The sequence below is a fragment of the Lutjanus erythropterus genome, chromosome 3, assembly GCF_056507025.1.
Source record: "Lutjanus erythropterus isolate fLutEry1 chromosome 3, fLutEry1.hap2, whole genome shotgun sequence".
Taxonomy (NCBI): domain Eukaryota; kingdom Metazoa; phylum Chordata; class Actinopteri; order Lutjaniformes; family Lutjanidae; genus Lutjanus; species Lutjanus erythropterus.
In genome coordinates, this window is record NC_139319.1 from 348,729 (window position 1) to 375,546 (window position 26,818).

General features: G+C 41.8%; 1 protein-coding gene across 2 annotated transcripts in view; it reads right to left on the minus strand.

The window, feature by feature from the left end:
* Positions 1–3,263: 3,263 nt before the first annotated feature.
* The window catches only part of LOC146329290 (echinoderm microtubule-associated protein-like 6), a 35,732-nt gene continuing 12,177 nt past the window's right edge, over positions 3,264–26,818 (minus strand). The window contains exons 9-43 of one of the 2 annotated variants that reach the window (XM_084714515.1): positions 25,933–26,189; positions 25,626–25,835; positions 24,650–24,817; positions 22,237–22,343; positions 21,927–22,027; positions 21,530–21,716; positions 21,344–21,449; positions 20,656–20,749; positions 20,208–20,308; positions 18,150–18,352; positions 17,523–17,634; positions 17,154–17,281; positions 16,783–16,924; positions 16,539–16,691; positions 16,321–16,452; positions 15,665–15,753; positions 15,420–15,587; positions 14,561–14,762; positions 14,051–14,177; positions 13,842–13,920; positions 13,551–13,680; positions 13,277–13,375; positions 12,865–12,885; positions 12,736–12,750; positions 8,621–8,794; positions 7,903–8,111; positions 7,653–7,810; positions 6,906–7,020; positions 6,627–6,815; positions 6,355–6,527; positions 5,831–5,993; positions 5,586–5,689; positions 3,873–4,026; positions 3,664–3,764; positions 3,264–3,347 (exon numbers count right to left, since the gene is read on the minus strand). In XM_084714515.1, the coding sequence (XP_084570641.1) occupies positions 3,323–3,347; positions 3,664–3,764; positions 3,873–4,026; positions 5,586–5,689; positions 5,831–5,993; positions 6,355–6,527; positions 6,627–6,815; positions 6,906–7,020; positions 7,653–7,810; positions 7,903–8,111; positions 8,621–8,794; positions 12,736–12,750; positions 12,865–12,885; positions 13,277–13,375; positions 13,551–13,680; positions 13,842–13,920; positions 14,051–14,177; positions 14,561–14,762; positions 15,420–15,587; positions 15,665–15,753; positions 16,321–16,452; positions 16,539–16,691; positions 16,783–16,924; positions 17,154–17,281; positions 17,523–17,634; positions 18,150–18,352; positions 20,208–20,308; positions 20,656–20,749; positions 21,344–21,449; positions 21,530–21,716; positions 21,927–22,027; positions 22,237–22,343; positions 24,650–24,817; positions 25,626–25,835; positions 25,933–26,189 (4,696 nt within the window). In that variant the 3' untranslated portion in view covers positions 3,264–3,322. The remainder of the gene's footprint in view (positions 3,348–3,663; positions 3,765–3,872; positions 4,027–5,585; positions 5,690–5,830; positions 5,994–6,354; positions 6,528–6,626; positions 6,816–6,905; positions 7,021–7,652; positions 7,811–7,902; positions 8,112–8,620; positions 8,795–12,735; positions 12,751–12,864; positions 12,886–13,276; positions 13,376–13,550; positions 13,681–13,841; positions 13,921–14,050; positions 14,178–14,560; positions 14,763–15,419; positions 15,588–15,664; positions 15,754–16,320; positions 16,453–16,538; positions 16,692–16,782; positions 16,925–17,153; positions 17,282–17,522; positions 17,635–18,149; positions 18,353–20,207; positions 20,309–20,655; positions 20,750–21,343; positions 21,450–21,529; positions 21,717–21,926; positions 22,028–22,236; positions 22,344–24,649; positions 24,818–25,625; positions 25,836–25,932; positions 26,190–26,818) is intronic. The other variant, XM_084714516.1, reaches the window with a different exon arrangement.

A 26,818-nucleotide genomic window follows, 5' to 3' on the forward strand; every position in this document is an offset into this window, starting at 1 on the left:
GCAGCAGCTACCAGTTTCTCACTGCCACCAATCTTTGTGCTAGCTAGGCTAACCATGTCCTTTACTTATCATTGGGCTGATTAAACAGAAGAAACTGATCCATCTGAAAGATTTGAGTGTGGAGAACACTAAGAACATCAGAACATTATAACGAGGAAAGTAAACTGAGCTTCACTCTGAGGAAAAATGTCTTCAAATTATTTACAGAATACTTTAATAATAACAGCTAAAATCTTAAATTTGACAAAATAAGTTTGTTTAAGACGTCCTCCTCAGTTTAACTCACGGCTGGCCATAGTTTCAAGACTGTTGCTATGGTTACCCTCAGTTTGATTTCTGAGGTGAACACAGGTGTTTAAATGTTTGTCATGTCTGTGAGTAATGTAAAATAAAGAACAAACGAAATAATATGGAACCAAACATGGAACTCCACAGCCAAAAGTTCTCAGCCAATCAGAGAGAAGTTTTACTTCAGTGTCATCGTACATTTGTGAGTGAGTTTCTTTAATAAAGAACGGCCACACAGATGTTAAATGTTGTGCTATCATTTATTAAGACAACCTTTAACAGTTTTAAACTCTAATTATGTATCAGACACTTAAGTCACACAGTTTTGTCTCAGGCAGAACACGACAAACTTTGTCCACATGTACACAAATATTCTGCAAAACAAACATTTTCCTTGATGTGTTCGCCTCCCGTTCAAACTGGTTCAGGTCACAAAACATTTTTAAAAATAAATATCTGACGTGCAGATTTTTAAAATCAGTTTCTGTGTGATCATTTAAAACTGTTGTTTACTATGATGACCACGCCCCTAAAACAACAACAACAACAACCGTAGTGGAGTATAAACTGTTTATATTTGGTTGGCGTGGGCAACAAGGGTGTTATCATTATAAATAAATAAAATGAACAAATAAATCAGCGGATAAATGTTTTTTATTGTTTGTGTTTTTACACAGTTACAACGACCAAAGGACAATAAGTTCACTGCACATGTTCAGAATGTTCTTCTCTGGTCGCTGATATAGATTTTATTTTCATTTTTCATTTTTAAACGTTGGGGGAAAACATCTGTTTTTAAAAACATCTGTGTGTAGACACACCTATATTCCCTTAAAATAAAATTAAAAGATATTTTTCAGTCTGTGTCTCTGTGTCCTCTCTGACTCTGAGTCATTCTAACCTTTAACTTCCCAGCTAACACGTAACGTTCCCCTAATGTTCCCCTAACGTTCCTTCCATGTTTCTATTGGGTCACCCTCACACATAGTGTTTTAAGAAAGTTGTGGAAATGATTTTGTTCAACAAAAAAATCCCCAAATGTTCCAGTAACCACATGAAGAAATGTTTTGTAATGGTTCCCTGTTGGTAATTCTTCTACAATGTTCTTATAATTCAAGTAACCTTTCCAGAACGTAACCAGAATTTTTTTCATACACATGAAAAACTTGCTGTTTTAACATCAAGGGAACGTTTATGTAACCATCAAGGAACATTCAACCAACCTTCCCAGAATGTTCTGGAAACGTAACGGTCACATTAGTTCTATGTCAGAAAAACCTGCCAACAGAATGCAGGAACGTTCAAAAAAGAGTTCAGAGAACATTCCTTAAACATTTTGGGAACCAAACATCACCAGCTGTGTTGCCTCCTCTGCTCTAAAGATTTATAGGGAAAAACTGAAACAGAAACAAAATAAGTCCTTTAATTTTAATTTAACAAGTCAAATTCAACCAATCACTGTAGATTCTGTGCGACGTGCAATTTAGAACTCTGCAACTGTACTTCAATTTGACCAATCACTGTGGTCTCCCATGAGTTCCACCAATCAGAGCAGTCCTCTGTGCAAACATCACACCTGTACGTCTCAATGAACAGACTCAGTGTTTGGTTTTATTATTCAATATTTCTCAACATTTATATGTTTTTATTTTATCACAGCTGCTGAACAGAACATCTGTCAGGGTTACTGACGTTTCTCGACGCTCTGCAGACTTTTATTTGATCATTTTGTGCCGTTTTCAGTTTGAGCTTGTTGTATATTTTGACGAGGTTACTGAGAACACTCAGAACAGCTGTTTTATTTTGTTCTCCCCAGAACAAGCTGCCTTCGATTTGAATGAATTACACACAAAAAAAAACCTGCAAATTTCTTTTACAATTTTCAGTTGCTCCTGCATATTATTTGCAAAAAATGCCACAATTTTTTTTAGAGAAGCTGCCATGAAATCATTTTAGGCTGAAACACAAACCCACAAACAGCGTGTGGAGTCCTGGAGGAGCCTGATGAATCATTTCAATCATTTCAAACAGAATCTCAACGAGCAGCTGAAGCTGACTGGACAGTGAGCGTCGTCTATAACCGACTCGCTGCCTGTACCAATCATGTTTCTTTGCTTCTCTACAGAGGAAGAAGAGCAAAGTCAGCATTCAGCAAAACACCAGAATCATCCTTTAAAACGACCTGCGGCTCCTGAGTGACTGTGTGCAGCAGGTTCTTCTTTCCCCAATCAAAGCCTTTTGGTTGGAATTTCCCTTTAAATCCTCGTTCACAGGTTTATTTCTACAAGAGACAAACAACAAAGAAAACACAGCGCCAACTAGTGGACGCTCTGTTCTGCTCATTAAAATTTAATTCTATTGAATATTTAATTTCTACCTTAAATATTATTTTCTATTATTCAGTTTCACTTTATTGTATTTTGAGGTAGAATCATTTTTGCTTTTTTTTTTTCAAACAAACTATTTTCTATTTTCACACCTTCAATTTTTAATAACTGGGATCAAACAAAGATCCATCTTTCTTCTATTTTTTCTACTGCAGTGAAACATGATTGCATCATTATCATCATCATCATCATCATCAGACAGTACGAGATACAAAAACAAAACAACAACAGAATCCAGATGTGTAAAAGCCCTAAAATGATCACGATGTTTCGTAGCACCACCATTTTTAAATAAAGTTGTATCAAATGTTTGGTCAGTTTGTGAGAAAAGGCACAGAAACACACGGCTACATCAACAAGCTACGAGTGAAAGTGAAAAAACTGCTCTCATGTTTGTTTAGAACCACAGAGACCTGAAAGAGAAACAGCGTCACGAGAAAAGACAGAACCGTCAGAGCGAGGACAGAAACTTCCCGCAGCACAAACGTCACAGGTTTGATCCCGAGAGGGAGTCTGTCAACAGCAGGTAACAGCTCAGAGACGCCTTCTGTCCCTGTGATCCTCAGGGAAAAGGAGACAAGCGTCGGCAGAGGAAGAGTGCAGCATCACAGGAGGAGAAGAAGAAGAAGAAGAGACTGAGGAAGGACTCACTGACATTTCCACACAAATAAACTGGAGAGAAAATGAAGAAGAAGAAACAGAAAAATTAATGTGGAGATTAACTGAGAAATTGAAAAACAGACGCGGGCTCCACCTGTTTTCATACATTTGGACCCATTTTCCACTAATCAATAAGTTGTTTAGTCAATAAAATATCAGAAAGTAGTGAAAAATTAATCCTGAGCTGCTCAGGAGGACTGGAACTGGTGCACCGTGGAGCCAACATGTCAGGACCAGCTGCTAATGTTAGCTACACAGGAAGTTAGCTAGCTAACCCGTCAGCACCGCGGCTGCTGCTGAACAAAACGTTGGTCTGGTTTAAGCTCACCTGCAGTCGCTGCCTCCGGCGCTGATGACGTACTTATCGTCACAGGAGAAGCGGATGTTGGTCACGTGAGCGGAGTGGCCGAAGTATCGCTTGTGTTTTGCCTGTGAAAAGTTTAGAAGGGGATGAAGGTGCCACCTGCTGGATACAAATCCTCAAGTATCTGTGGAAGGCTTCGGGAATTTATTGTCATTAAAAAAAAGTTCACATACAAATTTTTCAGAGCACGGGAAGTCGAAGAGCTTGATGAGGCCGAAGTCGTCTCCGGTCACCAGGTTGAGGCCGGCGTGGGAAACACAAGCACAGTTAACGTCCGCTTTCTCCGCATTACGAGGCCAAACACCGAGAACCTCGTCACCCAGGATGCTGGAAAGCAAAACCCCACAATACGTTCTTTAAGTTCTACAACGGTGATGGTCCCTAAACTTTATACAGAACAGTTCTTAGTCCCATAGTATGTTTCACAATACATTCTCCAGGATCTTGGTTCCCTTGGGTCTACAGCCAGTTCTCCAAGCTCTACAGTTAGTTCTTTAAGCTCTACATTTAATTTGCCCGGTTTGAACTGTGTCTAAACTATGTTCCCTTGGATCTTGATTATGTTCCCTAGTGTCTACACTATGCACACTTGCCCCTTCAACATATTCCACAGTATATTTCCTAGAGTCAACACTTTGTTCCCCAAGCTCTAGAGTATGTTCCATAGGCTCTGTAGTTAATTCCAAAATATGTTGGGTTGTACAGGTTGTTCCATTGGCTCTACTGTATGTTGATATACTATGTATGTTCCCTATGATTTAGAACAGGGGTCTGCAACCTTCACGATCAAAAGAGCCATTTTGGACCAAAAAAGGGGAAAAAAAACTGTCTGGAGCCGCAACTATTAAATGCTCTCTTTTCCCTGAAGACGTTTTTTTTTAGCAGCCACAGTTTATGGAGACGAGTCACTATCACAATTTAGCAGAAAAGACACAGAGACATAGACAGTCTTTTTTGAAATTTGGTGTACAACATACTGCAATAGATTTTTGAGTTTTGTGCCCAACTCAAACTTTTACAAACTTTCTGCAGATATTTAGTTGAGATAATTTACTGTTCTTCCTTAGATAGTTGGAGAAACTCAAAACAATTGTTTCAAAATTTGGTCACAGTTAACTGTGAACCTGATTTGTTATTGTTTTGTTGCCTTAAAATTAAATGGTTTACAGCGTAATTTTTTAAATACAATATTTAGGAGTTTCTAAAATTCAAATATTTAAATTTATCTAAAGAAGAAAAGTAAATTGTCTCAACAAAAGATCAGTAGTGGGTAAAACTTTTTCAAAACTGAAGAATTTGACTTGGGCTCCAAACTGATGTAGTGTGTTGGCTTGAAAGTTTGAGCTGTCTCAACTTTTTTCATAGACCTAGATGTCCAAGAGCCCGTACAGTCACTTTCCTAAGTTCTACAGTCAGTTCCCAGGCTCTGATCTATGTTCCATAGACTCTACAGGGTGTTGCACAGGCTCTGCAGTACATTACGTTCCCTAGGCCCAACAATGTCTTCCCTGTGATCTTAAGTTAGTTCCCTTTCCAGAGTATTCCTCTGAGCCTGTACAATCAGGTTCTTGAGCTCTACAGTTAGTTCCATTGGCTCTGTACTGAGTTTCTATGATAGTTAGGCTCCACACAATGTTCTGTTGGTTCTCATGGATATACTACAGTATGTTCCCTGGGTCCCAGCTCTAAAATTAGTTCTCTAGGATCTACAGTTAGTTCCCTCTGCACTAACATATGTTCCCATGGTTCTACAGTCGGGTGCTAAAAGCACATTCCTTGGGCCTGACAGTATGTTTCCTACATCAGTCAACGTGTTCCCTAAGCTTTAACACAGTATACAGAACTTTAGAACATCTGACCCATTTTGCATTTCACAGCCACCTCACCTGGTCCAGGTGGCCCAGGTGATCCTCTCAAAGACAGACTGCTCGTTGACAATCTTCCCTGAGGGAACTTCATGCACCTGTCGAGTGTAGGTGCTGGTGGACACCTGGGAATGAAAGTTTCAGTCAGTTCAGATTTACACTAAACGCACCTGAGAAAAAGTATCAGCTGCTACAAGGAGCCGTTAGTGCAGAGGTCAGAGATCAGGGACCGAGCTTCCACCTGTCCCTGACTCGAGGTTTTTAACCTGGATGTGTTTGCTGTCAGCAGAGAAGTCGATCTGGATGACGAAGCCTGGGATGTCCTTACAGTAACCAATCCTGTTCAGGGATGGTCCCAGAGAGAGGTCGTAGAAATCCACAGCGCTTTCAACAGAACCCACTGCCAAGAACCGGTTGTCTGGACTGAACCTGGACGACAAGAGAACCAACAAAGCTGGAGTCGAAGTCAAAGAACTCAGACATATTCTGTGTACATTAAAGGTTTATTTCTCTCAAAGTTTGTTCACAAATGTGTTTCAGTTTCTAATAAAAGTCTTTTTTCTAGATCAGACATCACATTTGAGAGTGTCCTTTTATTAAGAGCAGTCCAAACACAAAGGAGAAGAGCTCACTAACACTGATTTGAACACATTTGTTAACAGTCTTTGAGATCTTTGACTTCTACTCATTAAAAATGTGAGTGTTCAAATTTTTGTTGATTGGGAAGTTGATTGAGTTTAACACTAAATTGTTAAAGGATCCTGTTGTCTGTTAAAGGCTGACGTCCTACCGTATGTCCTGGATGGCGACACTGCGGTCTCTCTTCTTGCCCCAGACAGTGAGGGAGTTAACCAACAGGACGATGAACTCTCCGTTCTCCATTCCGATGGAAACCATCTCTCCATTGGGACTGTAAGAGGTGCACTTGGCAGGATGTCCCAAACTCACCTTGTTCAGAAGTTTCTAACACAGAAAACAAGATGGCGGAACACATTTAACTGTTAAAATACAAGAACTCTTCAAACTAACTGGCCAGACTCCCCCAGAGACTCAGACCGGTACCTTATCAGCCAGGTCCCATATTCGGATGGTCCCGTCATCGCTGGCAGAGATGAAGACATCTTTGAAAGGGTGAGTTGCCAAACCCCAGATCCCTCCCTGAGTGTGTCCATTGATCATGGTGTTGGAGGCAGCGTTCTTTTCTCCAACTTCTATGATCTCTCCATCTTTGGTTCCCACCAGGATTTTACCCTGGATCATCAGAGACAGAACAGATGTGTCAGGAAGATTCACAACAACATTTTTGCAGAGTTTGGTTTTCTAATCAGCTCTGTCTCACACCTTCCCTCTGCAGACTGATCGGACGTTCTCCACCGGCTGGCCGGTCTCCAGCTGAAACGCTCTGCAGCGCTTCATCTCCTGATCCCAAAGCTTCACAGCGCCGCCCTCTTTAGTCCTGTCAGTACACCAACAAACATCAGGGTTTACTTCTCATACTTAAGGGGACAGTTCAGACTATTTGAACTGTGGTTGTATGAGGTGCTTATTGATAGTCAGTGTATTAGCTATAGTAGATGCTAATTGACATGCTACCAGTTTGGAGAACCAGACAGAAGGACCAGCCTGAAAGCTAAGCAATGAGCTGCTGTCACCACTTCACCTGTTTACCTGTGGGATTTTACAAACAGGTGTTTTTTGAGTATTCCACATCTTTCTTGGACTTTTGTTGCTCCTGTCACAACTTTTTTGCATCATGTTGCAGCATAAAATTGTGAATGAATGCATATTTACAAAAAACAAAGTTCATCAGTTTGAACATTAAAAATCTTGTCTTTGTTCTTGTTCATTGCATTCTGTTTTCATTTACGTTTAAAAAAAAAAAAGTTTAAATCCAGGTGAAGTTCACCATCTTCAGTCTCTTTCAACCAGTTTTCTTTGGGCTTTGATCTCAAAATGTCTGTATACATGCTAAAAACTTTAAAGGTTGATTTTGCTTTAAAATTTGACAAATAGGATTCTTTTCTTCATTTTTAAAGTACAACAGGGACCGGCTCTAGCCTCAGTCTGATCAGATTTCAGGGTACTCACGGCCGTTCCTTCCCCCCAGTGACAATGAGTCCGTCCCTCAGGGTTGTATACATGGTGAAGACTGGACCACTGTGTGCCTTTGCCACCACTCGTACCAGGAAGTGTTCCCTCCAAACATACACGTCTCCGTTTATAGCGCCAGTGAATGTCAGGTTGTTCTGGAGGAAACAAACACCAACTTACCAGAAATTCATCAATAACTACTGACGTATTTTATAAAAGATGAGTCCGAGTTGAAGAACTATCTTACAGCACCAAAGGCGACAGACAGCATAGTCTGCATGCGGCCGTCTTCCACCGAGCCGATCACTCCCTTCTTGTACATGAGTGAACCTCCAACCAGAGTCCAGAACTTGATGTGTTTGATTCCCACTGACACAAACTGGGAGTCAGAGTCCGGTCTGAACTCCACCACGAAGATCCGCTCAGCGTGGCCCCCTTTACTGGTCACCTTGGTGCCTGGCAGAGAGGTCAAAGGTCACTTTCCGAGTGGAAACCTCTCTTTGGTAAGTTCATAGTAAATTTTGTTTGCTCTTGCTTTACTCTGTTCTGTACATTGATCAATCTATCAAAGCTTTTTGTTGTTTTGTGGCTGTTTTTCTGCTCCTTAGTGCTCAAAAACTGCTTAACATTCCAGTGTCTTCCTCCAACCCTAACCAAGTAGTCACATAATAAAACATCAGTAATTTGTAAAATGTGCGCAATGAAAAAACAACAGATACAAATCTTGTGAGAATCAAGGGTTCAGATCTGTTCTATGACCCTTCTTCCCCTAAATGTTCTTATTTTTATCTTCCTTGGGTACTTAAATTACACTCCTCATCAAATAAATCCATAAAAAGCTAAAATGCTACTGCTGCTCCAGGTTACACTGTTCAAGACACTATCCTGAGATGCCTCTTGTTCTTTAGTTGAGTCTTAGATGATTAGTTTTAGGTGATATAAGAACATGAGATAAAGGTGTGTACCTTCCTGCCACCTCCACACTGTGATGGTGTGTTCAGGCTCCACTCCCACAGAGAGCAGCAGCTTTCCTGTAGCGCTGAAGTTGACGTAGCCAACACCTTTAGCATGGGAACAGCGAAGGATGGACAGGGTCTGCTTGGTCATGGCATCCCACACATGTATGGATGGAGCAAGGCCTGTGAGAAGAAAACAGAACCATAGGAACCAAAGAACCAAAAGCATCAAATAATCCAGGACCTAAGGATCCAAGGAACTGTGGACCAGAGTACCTAAGGCAGTAAGGTAAAACTGGAGCTCTAGGAAGTAGAAACCTAAGAATCATATAATCAAGGTGCCAAGGTTCCAATGCTCCCAAAAACTACAAAACCAGGGACCTAAGGTACTATGGTAGCCCAAGAATCAAGGAATCAGGAGCCAAGGAGCAAAGGTATTGACCTATGTCATTAAAGTAAAGAAACTAAGAAACTAAGGAAACGTAGGAACAAGCAACCTGAGACCCACAGGATCACCAAGGATCCCAGGAACCATGGTGCCAAAGACGAAACACTTTAAAGAACCGTGGAGCCAAAGCATGAAGCATAAGTAACCTAAGTAAGGTAGCCCTGGAACTACAGGACTTGGAAACCTAAGGGCCATAGAATCAAGGGTCAGAGGAAATAAGGTTTCTTAGAACTACAGAACCAGGGAAGCCTAAGAACCATATAATCAAGGTGCCAAGGTTCTAATGTTCCCTTAAACTACAAAACCAGAGACCTAAGGTACTATGGTATCCCAATCAGGGAAACAATGCACTAATGCGTACTGAGCAGCTAAGGGCCCCAGCATCCGAGGGCATAAGTCATTAAGGTAGCAAAGGCACTGAGTAACCATAGAACCAAGGAACTAAACAACCACAGTATCAGGGAACCAGCACCATCAGGAATCATGGTGCCAAAGACCAAATGCATTAAGCTGGCCAAGGAACCATGGAACCAAAGCATCAGGCTGTCCTGAGATCCAAGGAACAGTGGACACAAGGACCTAAAGCTGCAAGGTAGCTCAAGAACTATAGGACATAAGAACCACAGTTTCAAAGAACCAAGATATCAAAGAGCAACTGTAGTCATATCAGGAACTGTTGTGCTGAGGACCAAAGGCAAAAGAACCATGGAACCAAAGCATCAAGTAGTCCAGAGATCCAGTGACCTACAGCAGTAAGGTAGCCCTGAAACTAAAGGACTTGGGAACCTAGACATAGAATAAACATAGACTCAAGGGGCAAAGGAACTGATGCTCCCTAAAACTATAAAACCAGGGACCTAAGGTACTATGGTATCCCAAGAATCAAGAAACCAAGGAGTTTAGGTACTGAGCAGCCAAGGAGTCATTAAGGAAGCAAAGTCATTAAGTCATTAAGGAAGTTATTAAGGAAGCAAACTGCGGAACCACAGAAAACAAGAACCACAATATCAAGGAACCAAGAAACCAATAATTTCAGGAACTGGTACCTAGGACCAAAGGCATTAAAGTAGCCAAGGAACCTTAGAACCAAAGCATCACGTTGCCCAGGACCTAGCAATTCAGGGGTCTGTGGACCCTGTGACCTATCGCCTTATTAAGAGAGTCCCCAGAATCATGAACCGAGGACCAAGAAACTAACATATGGAACATCTAAGGACCACAGCATCTTTACAAATATAGCTATAAGGTACCAAGGTAATGATCAGGCAAGGACCTTAGGACCCTAAGAAATCAAGGACCTATGATAGTAAGGGAGCCAAGGAAGCAAAGAATAGAGGAATGACAGAAAAATGGAAACACAGGATGGAATCAAACAGCTGAAGGACTAAGAAGAGCCAGGGAACTAAGGAACCAAAATATCATGGAATCAAGAAAGCAAAATACCAAGGAATGAAGGAACCAATGGACTGAAGAGGTAAGGAACAACTGGACTAAGAGAGAAATGGAACCAAAGGATCTAAGGAGTGGAGATGCTGAGCATCAGGGAGAACAGGCTAAGATTCAGGAGTTGAGGTGGGAGAACAGGAAGGTAAGGAACCAGTGATTAAACATCCTCTATTTAAAGATCATTGACTATGTTCTTACTGTTCAGGAGTAGGAGGGAACTGGAAGTGACATGCTGATTCAACAGAGCAGAACTGGTAAACGACTGTTCTGGATTCAGAGTTGTGAAAATTAAGACTGCTTCTTTTTCACTTCACACTTAGCAAACACTACTAACACCTTTGGCCATGATCACATGGGACTGCTTTCTTCTGAAGATTCTGAAGCTCTAATGTTCCAAGGTTAAAATGGTCAAGAACCCAGATATCAATAATTAATTAATACGTTTTATTTTCATATTATCAAACCTGCCCAGTTAGGTGAATCCGAGACCGTCAGTTACATCGGTGTCAGTGGCGTTTCTTTTCATTGTTATTTGTGCTATTGTTTTCTTAGCTTAGCATCTTCAGTATAGCTAAGTGACTAACTTTGTTTCAAGGTTCAGAGACTGAACACAACTAAGTTGCGGACATGTGGTGTGAAGATAAACCAACACGGGGATGTATGTCAACACTCGCCCGGCAGGGATACGAGAGTTGATCTGCAAGAACTGGACAGCTGGAGGTTGCCGTCAGAGTGACACCCAACCCGAGTATTCATGCCAGACACTTTACAGTCATCTTTGAGTTTGTTTAAAAGTTTGGCAAACAAATTGATTTTCAGATTCTTTTGTTTGTTTTTAAAGCACAACATGGACTGACCGGTATCAGTCCTTTGTCCCTGTTTGACATCCATCTAATTCACCTGATCAGTTACTCCGTGCTGTTCCACGTTCCCAACCAAAGTCCAAACTTGACTGAGCCTTTTCCACTGCCGGTCCCAGATCAGTTTATCCTTCACTGTCATAAGTCCAGTCTGAAGACCCACACTGCTTTTCAGTTCCCTCAATGAACATAATTCACTGTATATTTGATTTATCTGTGAAGTATTTGGTGTTTGAAAACTGTCCAGTAAGACATCCTGCTCCGGTCCAAAGTGCTGGACAAAAAGTCCCATGTGATCTTGGCTGTAGAGGGTCTTTAAACTGCAGATGAGGAACAGTCATGCTCTGATATCCTCTGCATCGATACATCAGATCCAGGTCTATCTATGTACGACAGTAGCCTCTGAATCACAGTCTTACCACAGGACAGACACCACGGACAGGAACCACCCAGGCTGGTTTGGCTAATTTAACATGCTCAGAAGAGGTGCTAAGCAAGACTTTGTTCTCAGTCCGACTTGCTTTAGTTTCTCTAACTGCCATGCTCACACTAATATGGACACATGTGAAAACACTGTTTTCCATCCACTCTGATGTTTTCAGATTGTTTTATACATCCTCTAAAACTTTAGCACCATTAATATTCCTCTGTTACGGTGGCTGGTGAATCCAGCTCCTGCATCATTTTCCTCGCTGTGTAAAGATAACAGTGTAAACAGGAGCTCGTTTCCACTGCAGATAACAGAGACTCACTGTTTGCTGTCTGAAAGTACCTTTAGTGTTTCACCAGATGAAATCTGCACATTATCAAGGATGTTTCGTCTGTTGTTGAGTCCTTAAAGTCTCATTTTCATCAAACTGTTCACAAAATAAATGCCAACACAGTGAAATTATTTCAACATGCTTCCAAAACAAAAGAACTTGTTTCAAGACTTCTCTAAAAATTAGTGTCACTTCTCAAAACGTCACAGAACGAGCTGCAATTCAATTTTTAAAAAATGACACTCAATCCTAAAAACATCTTCGAATAAGTTGATTTAGAAACACAAAACATGTACTGATGAGTTTTTCATTTAATTCAAGAATGGTGTCTCAGTAACAGACAAAAATTATGCAATGATATGACCATAAAAAGTGATAAAGAACCCAGATATCAAATCTATATCTGCTAAAACTGATTTTCATGGTGATGGCTGTAAAACGCTTCTGAATAAGAGCAGAACTCAGTGATTCAGTGTGAATGGATCACATAAAGAAGTTGTGTTTTCAGGTGAATCCATGTTGATGTCACATGGTCTCTGACAGACAGGTTTGGGGGGCGGAGCTACAAACCGAGCAGACCTGAGCAGGATCCTGACTGCTGATACTCACCGGACACTTCAGCCTCTACACACCGAGAGCGAACGACACCAACAGGTTAAACACACGTGAATGTAAACAGAGTGGTGTGTGTGAATGGATCGGTGACGAGTGACAGCAGAGAGGTGGTCGGGGTCTTACCTGGCAGGTCAGTGATGTCACCTGGTGATGAGGTGGGCGGTGACAATGAGGAAGCAGTGGAAAAGAAAAGAAGTGCAATGGGCAAAAAGCAGCCAGTCATGCATGAGAACAACATGGTGATCAATATTTGAAGTCTGATGTGTTTATAAACGTTTCTATGTAGATAAAGACTGTCTGTCTGAAAGTCAGTATCTGTACTGTGACTGAAATACTGCAAACAGAATTAAATACAGTGGTTTTGAATCCTGGTCTTTTTATGTCTCTTGTGTCTTTGTAGTCTCAGCTGTTTTGTGTTTCTGTGGTTTTCTGTGTCCAACTGAACTTCAGCTGCAGATATTCAACCTTCACACTGATGTTCGTTTGGTCAACAGTGAAGGAACACAGTCTGACGTCTTCCTGCCCTCTGACTCACCGATCTGTCCTGTAGCGATGATGTTCTGGTACTTTGGGTGCTGGTTGACGGTCAGACAGAGGATGTCATCGGTGTGTTCCAGGTAGAAACTCTGGGTTCCTGTCAGGACAGGAAGCAGGAAGTGTGATGCCATCATCATCAACAACAGCGTGTACGGGTTGCAGTGTTTTGACACCCTGACATTATTGATTTATGTATTTTTGTACGTTTACGTTGCTGTTCGTTAATTTTTTTTTTTTTAAGTTTAAAAAGCTCTTTCTGAGGTTGAACTGACCGGCCGACAGGTTCTGGATGACCACAGCGGCGGCGGTGTGGAAGATGATGTCAGCGCCATCATTGAGGTAATGCAGGTTATTGCGACAGTCGAAGCCTCTGTAGCCAAAGACGTGCTCCAACACCAGCTCCTGAGAACCAATCAGAACAGAGCACATATAGACAGGAAAGAGTTAGGTTACAGGTGTAAACAGGGATGTACGTCAGATGTACGTCCCTGCACTCCACGCAAGATTAATGAATCAATTAATTGATTAATCAAAAGGATTGAGGGCGAAGGACTCATGCTGACCTCCACCACTTTCTTCTTCTTGGTCACGTTGTTCTTCAGCAGTTTGTCGGGCAGCGGTGCAGCTCGACTCACAGGAGGCCTGAACAGGAAGAACGTTCAGAAACCAGCACTTACACTCTGTGTGTGTGTGTGTGTGTGTGTGTGTGTGTGTGTGTGTGTGTGTGTGTGTGTGTGTGTGTGTGTGTGTGTCTCTGTCTCTGTCTCTCTACCTCTCGTCCACGGGGAGCTCTTTGTGCTGCAGGTGAGGTCTGGTTCCTGACATGTTCCTGATGCTGGCAGAGTAGATCTTGGTGACGTAGTCCACCACCTTCTCCCGCGCCACGTCACTGTCGTACCCTGAAAACACCACGACGAGTCTCTGTCACATGGCCATTCGTTCATGTCATGTGTCCTCTGTATATATATACGTGAGGCGTGGACCCCAGGAGGACCAGCTGGTTGCCATGGCAACAGGTAACAGGATTCTTTAAATAAACAAATAATGATATTTAAGCAAATCAAATATTTTGTCAAGTCCTGGAAATGGTTTGATGACTTTTCCAGGTTTGACTTTGGACCAATCAGCAGCCTCAGCAGCTGCAGTACCTCGAACGTCCACCAGATGCTGCTGTGATCAAACTGACTGAAGAAACATTGAACACAAAGTAAGGACAATTTCTACACGGAGGGGAGACTTTCAGAATAAAAGCTCTGTCCTGGCTTCCTGCTGGTTGCGTTACCTCCGTCCTCCTCCGTGTCGTCGTCTGACTCCTCGCTGTCCACAGCTTTGCTCTCTTTGTGACCCGGTGGCTCTCTGGTCCAGATCATCAGCGCCGTGTCAGCCCCGCCCACTGACAGCAGCATGGAGTCATCGTTGGACCAGCGAACATTCGTCACATTGGTGCTATGACCCACGTACTTCTTAAACTTGGCGAACTGGCCCTGAGTCAGTTTGACGAAGAGAGAAAAGTTGAGACGTGAAGATTTGAACACAAACAGGAAACGGCAAACAGATCAGTGTCCATCGTTCCTCTGACGCCACCCTCAAGACAAACTTTACACTTGTGACTTCACAAGTAGAGTGTCTGTTGATTTTTCGACTGACGTACTGTGGGATTAAAATCCTTTACACAACTTATTCCAGGCAGAAACACCGACAACAGACACAAAATGAATCAGGAAGAACTCCTCAACCATCAGGCTGAAATTCAAACTTCTGCTCACTTCTGAAAGTAAAATGCTAAACAGCATGAATCCATTTTATTTAAATTTATATTATCACCATTCTAGAGTCAAATGAAGATGCAGTAAAAGATTTTTCTCCCTGTAATAAATCTGACTGGTACTGAACAGTAACTGTTGGCAGCTAGTTAGCATGTTAGCTCTGTTCCCTCTGCACACGTACAGCAAAGACACAGTGAGCATCGAAACAGACTTCTGAAGTTTAAGACTTTTTGTTATTTTCAGACTTTGACAAAGTTTGATCTGATTTTTATTTTTTTTTTATATTTCTAAAACAAAACTGCAGACAGTTGTGCATCTTTACATCTCGTGTCCCTGACAGAGGAAGTAAAAGACATCAGAGCGACGGCGTCTCACCCTGGACGGGAAGCTGAATAGTTTGAGGAAGCCGAAGTCGTCACCCGTGGCGAGCAGTTTGTGATCTTTAGTGAGCGAGGCGGCGTTCACGAAGCTGAGCGTCGGCCATATTCCCTCGCAGGTGGGACCAAGGACAGACGTCCAGCTCGCCCAGTCCAGTTTCTCAAACTGGAGACAGACAAACACATGAGTCTCTAAGAGGACACAGACACATGATGATGGATGTAAAGATGATAAACACTGACCTCGGCCACGCTGATGTTCTGTTTACGTCCTCGAGGAGCCTCGAAGAACAGTTGCTCTTTAGCTCCAGTGTTCACCTGCAGCAGTTTACCTGTCCACAAAGACACCAGGAGAGGACAGAGGACAGAGACCATCAGGGTTCTGCAGGGCTAGAATGTTACTAAGAACATTTAGGAGAGGTTGACTTTATCCTCTGTATGACGGCTTCTATAAGACACTTCAGATTTCACACCATCAGACTGGATCAACCTTCACCAGACTGAACTGCGCCGGATGCTAACATCAGTGCACAGCTAACAGTCATTAGTTTTAGAGCTATGTGAGGAACAGCAGGTTTGGACACCTGTAAATTTTGACCTGATGGTGGCGCTACTCTCTCACAACTTGATCTGTCCTCTGAGGAAGATGAATGTCTGAATTAAACTTCATCACTATCCGACCAATAACTGATGAGATATTTCAGTCTGATCAAGTTTTGGACCAAGTCCCCACTAGTGTGTCTGAAACATCATGTGATGCTATCAGTTAGCATCTTAGCATAGCAGCAGTACAGTTAAGTGTGCGTTCACCTCTGGCTGCTAACAGTTAGCATGTTAGCGTTGCAACGGTACAAGTGTGTGTGTTTTCGTCTCTGAGTACCGTTACCGTGTTAGCATACCTCTGGAGTCCCAGTCGATGTGTGTGATGTAACTTCCTGCCCCTTTACAGATGCCGACTCTCTTACTCGTCAGGACGTTGTAGATGTCCACAAAGGAATCGTGGGACGCCACCGCCAGGTACTTCCCCGCATCTGAAACACACACAGCTGTGACTCATCACCCACTAACCAATTATCATCCTCCTCTTGTGTCACACCTATGTGGTGAGTTCAGGCACCTTGGGAGAAGCGGATGTCTGAGATGAGCTCTCTGCGGTGGTGGAAGGTCACCATGTCCTCCAGCGTGTCTGCGTTTACCACCAGGAAGCTGCCGTCATTCAGACCGACCGCCAGAGCTTTACCATCAGGAGAGAAGGCGCAGCACCGCCCACCTGACAGGTGACACACACATACAAACTCATCACGGTGTGTAAAAAAATCAAACAAGATGGCGGCTAGTGGTCCACACTCCCTTCCTCTCACCCTTCTTGAGTTTGCGGACGGCGACCATGCGGTGATTGGCTGACAGCTCCCAGATCCTTAGAGTCTTGTCATCGCTGACGGTGGCGCAGACAGGAAGTAGAGGATGAGCTGCCAAACCCCACACCTCCCCCTCCATGTGGCCCTGAACACAACACGCACTGATTAACATTGAATACAGCACAAAATGATAAGACCTGGATCATCCTACAGTCAGTAAATGCATCACAGACTGCTTTCAGTAACTACTTCTTATGATGCGTTCAAGGACAGTAAACATCAACTGTTTGACAAAACATAACTATTCATTAACATTCATTTATATTTATATTTATATTTGTGTGTGTGTGTGTGTGTGTGTGTGTGTGTCAGACCTGAACCAGTAGCGTCATCGGGCCGCTCTTGTCGATCTCCAGGATTTCTCCGTTCTTTGTCCCCAGCAGGATGTGACCGTGACCCAGAGTGATCGCTCTGATTGACGGGTTGTCCTCCAGCAGCAGACCTGACTCACACACAGATGCCATATATACATATTATACACTTATTTATATTTATCTGTTCTGCTCTTTTTCTATTTATTTTGAAGAACAAAACCAGTTTTATTCTGTTTCTGTACAGTTTTCATTTCACACTTGTTTTGGTGAAGTAAACGTCCGTCTCTGTTGACATTAAAGCTCGTTTGAACTGATACTGAAAAACACATCATGACATCACATGATGTACCAGGAAACAGGAAGTAACACCTTTGGATGACGGAGAGAGCGCGGCTCTCTTGATGGCGTACGTCTTCAGACATCTCTCAAACATGTCGTCCCAGAGCTCCACGATGCCGTCCTTCCCCCCCGTCACAAAACCCTGGACAGTGAACGCACCACAGGAGACGGAGACATCGATCACCGTCAGCGTTCATGTGTCATCATCAACAAACAGACAAACTTTAACATTTAAGATAATAAAAAATAAAATCAAACAGAAACTTTACCATCAAAATGTAATGACATCATCATTATTATAATTATTGACAGTTTGAACAAATTTAATCTTTGTTTCCAGATGAAGTCACATTATTCATCACAGCTTTTTATTATTTTGACTTTTTAAAACAGAATTCTGACAAATCTTATTTGTGTTTATTCTTGAAAAAATTACAATTTAATCTCATAATATTACACTTTATTTATGACTGTATTCTTGTTTTTTTTTTCTTGTAAAATAAACACATTTTGTGTAAAATTTGAATTTTCATCTTTAAATTTTACAACGTGTCTTTGAGTTTTTCCTCCCTCGTCCTCTTTTTTAAATGATGCTGCAGTATAAATAAAGATGTCTGTCCCTGGTGTCTCAGGTGTCTCAGGTGTCCCAGCTGTTACCTTGTCCAGGGAGCACATGGCGAACACAGGGCCGTCATGGGCTTTGATGGTCTTGATGAGCGTCGTGTCTCTCCAGATGTAAACGTCTCCGTTCGTGGCTCCGGAGAAAACCAGGTCCTCCGATCGACCGTAACACGCCGACATCATCGTCTCCTGTTTCCCCAGGTTCCCGAAAATCCCCCGTTTGAATGTCAGACCGCCACCTGCAGGACGAGAGCGGGAACGTTCCACCGATCACATGACAATAATTACTTCAGCTGCAGCTGGAGTTTAGCCTAGCTTAGCACAAAGACTGGAAGCAGAGGGAAGCTTTTAGCCTAGCTAGAAAACAACAAACACCTTCTAATTAATTATTTATTACTTTTTTGATGATGATGATGATGATGATGATGATGATGATGATGGTTATTATTGTTGTTGTTGTTGTTGTTGTGGTTATTTCTGAAGTTTGCTCATCTGTTTGTGTCTCTTGTGTTTTCAATATTTTGTCAATAAAGTTAAAACCACTCTGAGACTCAGCAGAGTTCACATCCTTTACTACAAACACTGAAGTTTAAAAATAATCCATTAAAAAAAACAAAAGTTCTGCATTCAAAATTATGTTTAATATTCATTAAATAAAACTGAAGTACAAAAATAATATCAGCAGAATGTAATCAAAGTATTTTGAGTAAAAGTACTCAATATTGTTATATTATGAAATTATTTGAAGCTGTAAAATAAACACAGAGTATTAAGTTACATAAAATGGAAATACTCAAATAAAGTAAAAGTACATCATGACTGAACTTAAGTTCAGTACTTAGCTAAATGCTAACAACAGCATGCTAACATGCTGATGCCAAGAATAAAATTTATCATGATCAACATCTTAGCTTAGCGTGTTAGCATGCTAACTTAAGCGGTAAACACAGAGCGCAGCCGAGGCTGATGGGAACATCTGTAGTCCTGCATGTGTTTTGGTCATGAACCAAAATAACACGCTGACCTGGTGGTGGCGCTAGAGCTGCAACAATTAATCAAATAACTGATTACCGAATTAATCACCAACTATTGTGACAATCAGTTTCATCAGTTAGAGTAATTTTTTACGAAAAAAAGTAAAAATTGATTTTAGTTTCTTTAATGTGAATATTTTCTGTTTTCTTTCCGGTCATCTTGTGCATTGGGAAACAATGATCAACATTTTATCAATTTTTCAACTGAGTAAACAGGCTGCTATTTAGGGATAACAAATTGTATTTCAGTGCTTTAAAGGTTGAACTAGGGTTTAAATGTGATGATTCAGGAATAATTGGTTGCTTGGGGATAACAAATGATGCTATAGGGACAACAAATGGCATCATAGGGATAACAAATAGTGGTTTCAGAAATACAGGTTGTGATTCAGGGATAACAAATTGTAATTTAGTGTTTACAAAAGATTAATGAGATGTCCAGGTGATTTAGTGACAACAAATGATGATTTATGGTTAATAGGTCGTTATTTAGGGATAACAAATCGTACTTTAGTGTTTGCAAAAGGTGAACGAGGGTTGAAATGTAGGATAATGAATGGTGGCTCAGGGATACCAAATGATTATATAAGGACAACAAATGTGTTGTGAGGATAACAAATGGTGATGTTATGATGTCTACGTTTACAGGTGGTGATTCAGGGACAACAAATTAGACAAACAAATAATCAATTAAAATGATTAACTGATCATGAAAATTATTTTTGCAGGAAAGACTTGAAAAACAGGTCAAAGGTTGAAAAATAGGTCCAAACATGTGGAGCGTGTGGACATTAATCGAGAGGATAATCGATAATGAAAATAATCAATAGCTGTAGTCCGATCAGAATGTGATTGTGATTGTCTCTTATCGATCATCTTAATTTATAAAACTTTACATTTACTTGATAAATGCTTCGTTAAGCAGCAATATTATTTACTTGTTAACTAGTCAGTTGCAGCTCAAAAGTTTTTACAATCAATCAATCAATCAATCAATCAATCAATCAATTTTTTCAAATCAAGTTTTCCATTGAGGAAGTGCTGAGAAAAACGAGCGTACCTGAATGTTGCCAGAACTTGATGTGTTTCATGCCGACAGTCACCAGTTTATCCATCCTGAACGGGTTACTCCTCACCACAAAGATCTTCTCTTTATGGCCCCTGAAGGAAAATAAAACATGTTCATTATCGTCCACAAACTTCTGTCCAGACTTCCTGTCTCTCAGTGAGCTCCGAGCTCATTGGCTGTGAGTGAAGACGTCGGTCTGATCATCTTAAATACGTGGTTTCTTTATTTGATGTTAAGTTCAGTCACTTCCTCAAACAGCTGCTGACTGTAGTTTTCAACAGATGTTTTATCTTTTAGGAAAGAATATTTTAGGAGAAAAGTTGGTTTATTAAAAGTCAAAGTCAATCTTAATATTGAATATTGATGATAATCCAGATGTGTAAAAGTTGCCAGGTGTGTGTCTGTTAGCCGGCAGCTGTTCCTCAGGTGTGTTTACTACCTGGCTTTGGCCAGTCTCTCTCCTTTCTTCCAGTCCCAGATAACGATGGAGTGAAATTCATCGATTCCCACAGAGACCAAACTCTTCCCGTCCGCTGAGACACAGAGACATACATGATAGGTGGACATTTAGGGATAACAAATGGTGATTTATGGATTTCAGGTGGTGAACTAGGGATAACAAATTTGTGATTCAACCATTACAGGTTGTGATTCAGCGACAGATTGTAATTAAGTGTTAAAGATTTATTAGGTTGTACAGGTGATTCAGGGATAACAAATGGTTATTTATGGATTCCAGGTGATGGTTTATGGTAAACAGGTTGCTCGGGATAACAAAATGTATTTTAGTGTTTACAAAAGGTGAACAAGGGTTTAAATGTTATGAATGGTGGTTGAGGGACGACAAATGATAATGGTAACATAAGGATTACAACTGGCAATGTAAGAAACATATGTGGTGATTTGTAGATAACAAATATGTCATAGGAACAACAAATAGTGATTTAATGTTTACAGATGTTTAATGTTTTACACGTTGTGATTCAGGGATTCAAAATTGTGGTTTCATGGATGAAAGGTGGTAATTTAGGGATAACAAATGGTATTATAGGAACAACAAATGGCGATTTGACGTCTACAGGTGATGAATGAGGGATACCAAATGGTGCAGTGTGCAGTGAGTGTACCTGTGAACTCCAGGGCACACACTCCTCTGCTGTGGTGTCCCTTCAGTAGCGACAGACACTTCAGAGTCTGGATGTCCCAGACGTGGACCGCTGGGTCTCTGCCCACCTGAACACACAGACAGCCAATCAGAAATGCTTTCAGTCAGTCTGATGCTAACATGCTGTCTTCTGATTGGCCGGGCGTACCTGTGCGGAGGCCACGTAGTCTTTGAGCGGGTGAACAGTGAGACCGAGGATGTCGTCGTCGTGGCCGAGGTAGAACCTCTGACTGTGCTGCAGCCGGTTGTAAACGACAGCGACGGCGGCCACGTGGTACACCACCTCCCCCGCCTGGCTGTAGGACAGGTTGTTACGACAGTCAAAGCCCCGATACCTGCAGGAAACAGGAAACAGGAAACCAGACCGTCACAGTAAAGGTCACTGATACAGAGACCATCAGAGCAGAGACGACTTTTTAACGTCTGTTTACATCAAACTTGTGATGAACAAAAACAAAACAAAGAAAACTGATGAGTCATAATGATGTCAGCACTGTGCTTCATTCAGATTGGTTCAGATGTAACAGATCAGTTTTTGGTTTTACCCATGAACAAACTGCAAACGAAGCCCCTCCTCCGGAGCCTTCTGTCGCTTCAGGGAACCAATCAGCTTCTTCCTCAGCTGAGGCAGGTCCTCCTTATACACCTGCAGGCAGACAGACAGGTGAGACAGACAGACAGACAGACAGAGAGGTGAGAGAGACAGGCAGACAGATGGATAGACAAACAAATGAGACAGACAGACAAACTGGTGAGACAGACAGACAGACATGTGAGACAGACAGACAAACTGGTGAGACAGACAGACAGACATGTGAGACAGACAGACAGGTAATTGGTTTGTCTCCTGGTCACCTGACGTTCGTAGCTCGTCTGAGCTTCCTGTTCGATGTCCGAGTCGAGTTCCGGGACGTCGGAGACGTCTGAGTCAGACTCTCCGCTGTTGGAGTCGGCGTAACCTTCTGGAGACACCGACCAGGAAAAAACGTTATTGACATGACGTTATCTTTACGTTTGACTGAAATCAGAAAAACTGTGGCTTTCTGGGTAATGTGATGATGAGTACAGTGACGTGCTGATGTAGTTTTAACAGACTGCTGTTCAGGGAGTTTGAGTTTAGTGATAAAATATTGATATATTTACAGATGCAATAATAATAATGTTTACATGTAGTGATTTACAGACTTACAGACAAATGAAAAAAATGTTGATTGTGTTGACAGTGGTGACTTCTGGAGTCACGGCAATTTAAAGATTCTGAATTAGGGATAACAAATCATGTCTTTGTGATGATTTAGGTTCTATATACTAGTTTAGGGATGACAAATCATTTTACAGATGGTGCACAGATTGTCATTGGGAATAGTGATTAATAACAATTGGCGATGTACAGATGCACTAAGAAATGGCACATGATGTTTGATGAATTTTAATTTAGGGAGTACAAACAGTGATTTGAAGACTACAGTGGTGTGCAGATTAACTTTAATTTATAGACTGTGGGATAAGTTTAAAGCCCAAGAAATCAAACAGAAAATCCTCTTTATCACGGGGAGATGAGTCCATTCAAAAACTAATGAAACAACGAGGTCTGACTCTACAAACTGCAATGAGAAGCTGCTTAAATAACGATATGGTTACATTTAAAGGTCTAAGAAATCGTGTTTGTAAAGAAGAAAGAAATGCAAAAGCTGAATATTACATCTCAGTAATCACAGAGGTCAGAGGGAACCGTTCTGCAATATGGAAACAAATAAATAGTTTAATAAAGCCACTGGGCAAATCAACAACAATATGTGAACTCAAAACTGGGAACCAGCTGGTTTCTGACAAAAAACTAATTACTCATGCATTGAACAGTTTTCTGTTTCCTCTGTCGAGCAGCTCGCCAACACCTTTAAAGATCCCAGTGTGGAGCAACTGTCCCAAAAACTGTGTCTGCCAACATCTTTACATCACAACAAATAAATCAGACCTGGCAATAAAAGATAAACTCGCTAACAGTCACTCAAAAGATCTCTTTCACCTGGAAACTGCCTTTCTGAAAAAACACAAGAACACTTATCTAATCAACCTTTTCATCACTACTGGGAACTTGTTTAACGGTTCTGTGTTCAAATTGTCTGCTTTTTTCTTATACATTTGAAAATAAAAAAAGACATTGATAAAAAAAAAAGCTTTTGATACTTTAAATCATGATATCCTCTTTCATAAACTCTCCAAATTTAATTTTGCCAACAAAACATTACATCGGTTTGAATCTTATCTGTCTGATCGACAGCAGTGTGTTACTGTTAATAATGATAATAATAATGATCTTTTTTAAAGACTAAAACAGGAGAACCTCAGGGTTCTCAGGGTTCTTTTTAGCTTGTACATAAATGATTTATCACAGTCATGTGCTGGAGCAGGTTTTCACATGTATGAAGATGAAACCAGCTTCCACACAGCTGTCATCCCACTGACAGTCCATCACAACACGGTTTGAAAAATCACACCTCACACTTAATGTTAAGAAAACAGCAGAAGCTAATGCATTAAATCTGAATATTAATGGACAACATATTGAACAATACAATCTACAATAACCAAACGTGTCATGATGATAAACGATCCAGCAGGTAAAACTCTCACATCACTGCCATGTTCTTCACAAACTAAATATGTTCAGTTTTGATCATTTCATTAATCTGGCTAATCTCAAACTCATCCATAAATGCCAACACAGTCAGGTTCCTCAGGTGCTCAGTGACCTTGTGGTTCCACTTAGAGCTTCAGGCTCAGTAACACGTGGAACATCCAGTGGGAATTGTAAGGTTCTCTTGTGTAAATCCTCATTTGGACAAACAGTTTTTTCTGTCCGTGGAATTAACATGTGGAATTCTTTACCTGTAGAACTCAAACTGGATCCTGATTCAGACACTTTAAATTCAAATTCAAACAGTTGCTGAAGAGGAATCAGTCCTGTAGTCGTGAATAATTTGGTGTTTCTTTCTCTATGGTGCTAATTATGTTTTGTAATTTGTATCTTGTAGTGTCCTGTACTTCTCATTGTCTGTACTCTGTACTGTTACTTGTGTTTTGTTGCTGAGTCTTTCGTATCTTAAGGCCCAGAACTTATCTTAGTCTATAAATGCTACGGTGTTTGTATTGATTTATGCTCCATACTTGTACAAATCAACCTTAAATAAATAAATCAGTTCATCACTTCATTGGAGGGCAGCGTGTTGTTACCTGGGATAAATGAAGGTGTAAGTCTTCATGTTACCTTGGAGGAGGGGCTCCAGGACGCCGTTCATGACGCCCTCTGGCAGGAACCTCCACTGGAAGACGGCGTGGTCGGCACCGCCGGTGCTGATGACCCACTGCAGGTCGTTGGACCAGCGGACATTTGTCACATGAGCAGAGTGACCAATGTACTTCTTAAATTTAGCTCCTGTTTGAGGAAGAAGACAATGCAGAGAAAAAAAAAACAGAGAAGAAAACATGAAACAAAAGATGATCTTTGCAGCTGCTGTGGGCCAGATGACCGGAGGTACCGGGCCGGACCTCAAACATCCTGTCAGAACCGTGTAAAACCTACTACTGCTTCATACTGCAGCATATTTAGGTCTGAGTCACCGAAGTGTTTTGGTTCAAGATCAGCTGATCTTCTGAAAACACTCAGCTGGGAGCACGTGAGAGCGCTTTGGAGGCGAGAGTTGAAGTTAGATGGAGGCCGTTCAGTACGAGCAGGACGCAGTTTATGGGAGCGTGTTCGTCCCACCCCTCCTTCACTGTGATTGGACGGCCCCCCGAAAAGTGACAATTAGTTGAAGTTGAACGTTTTTCAACTCTTGGTGATCAGAAGAAAATGCCAAATGCATTCTGATTGGAACGATTAAAAAAATATGTTGAGTTCAGGAAGAAAAGACTTTAGTGGACACAGTGGTTTACTGTCTTATTGTTCTTACCTGCAAGTTTTTACACGACTGAACACAACGTTCTCCAGAGTGCAGCATGTTCATTACTCACACATTTTACTGTACTTTATTATTCCTTTGATTATTTCCTATTTTTTATTCTTAATTTCCAACTTTATTCTTCATTTGAAAATAAATCTTGTATTTAATTTTTGTAAGTTCTTAAGGATTTCATTTTTCCTGTATCACCGAGTCAAACTCTTACGTACGTTGTGATTCTGTAAAGGTTTGCAGGGTCCTGCAGCGGAACATTCTTTCAGTGTGACTGTGCATCAGACAGACCTTTCTTGAGGCAGGGGAACCTGAAGAGCTTGACAAGGCCGAGGTCGTCTCCGGTCACGAGCACGGCACTGCTGTAGTTGGCGTCCACGGAGTTCACGTTGGTGACGTTTGAGTATTTCGGCCAGATTCCATTCACCTCCGCTCCTACGACGCCCGTCCACGTCATCCAGTGGATCCCCTTCGCCTCCTCTTTAGGAACCAGCTTCCCTGCTGTAGGACACAGGACAATGTCAAAGGTCAGGAGGTCAAAGGTCAGGAGAATCGGTCCTGTGATCTCTCTGGGACAGTAAACAGGTTCAGACGGTACCTGGCATTCTGTAGAAGAGTCGCTCTCCGGCGCCATCGTTGGTCTGCAGGAAGCGGCTGTCGACCGACCAGTCCAGGTGTGTGATGAAGGAGGTGGAGCGGCTGCATTCGCCCACCTTCTTGTAACGCTGAGCGACGGCATAGACGTCCACCAGCCCATCGTTTGATCCCACCGCCAGGAAGGAACCGTCCGGGGAAAACTTGAGCTCGTGGATCACCTCCTTCCTGTCCTTGATGTGGACGACCTCCGTCATGTCCCTGAAGACAAAGGTTCGTTATCTCAACTTCATCAAAAAATTCAATTATCTTTATCAGATCTCATGGCAACGCTGCATCTGAAAGAACCTACATGATGTGTGAAGTTCCCCAAGGTTCCACACCAGGGACTAATCTACAATAATAAATGTTAGTCGTACCAGGACCAGAATCGTTTCAGATTTGACAGTTCAATACGAGTATTTCATGATTCTTTTTTTTTTCAGTTCAGCGTCACACTGAAATCCTCTGTCAGCCTACATGAGAACACAACATCAGATTTCCACAAAGTTAGAGAAAGTAAAAGTGCCCGTTCTCTGACTCATACTTCAAAAAAATATATAAAATCCCAGGACACTACAGCTGTCCCTACTGTCAGCCACTGTCCAGTGTGAGCTGTCCTGCGCTCCGCGGTGCGCTCTGATGAAGTATCTGACGGCGCGTCAGCTGTCCTGCGCTCCGCGGTGCGCTCTGATGAAGTGTCTGACGGCGCGTCAGCTGTCCTGCGCTCCGCGGTGCGCTCTGATGAAGTGTCTGACGGCGTGTCAGCTGTCCTGCGCTCTGCGGTGCGCTCTGATGAAGTGTCTGACGGCGCGTCAGCTGTCCGAAGGGTCCTCAAGTGATAATTCAAA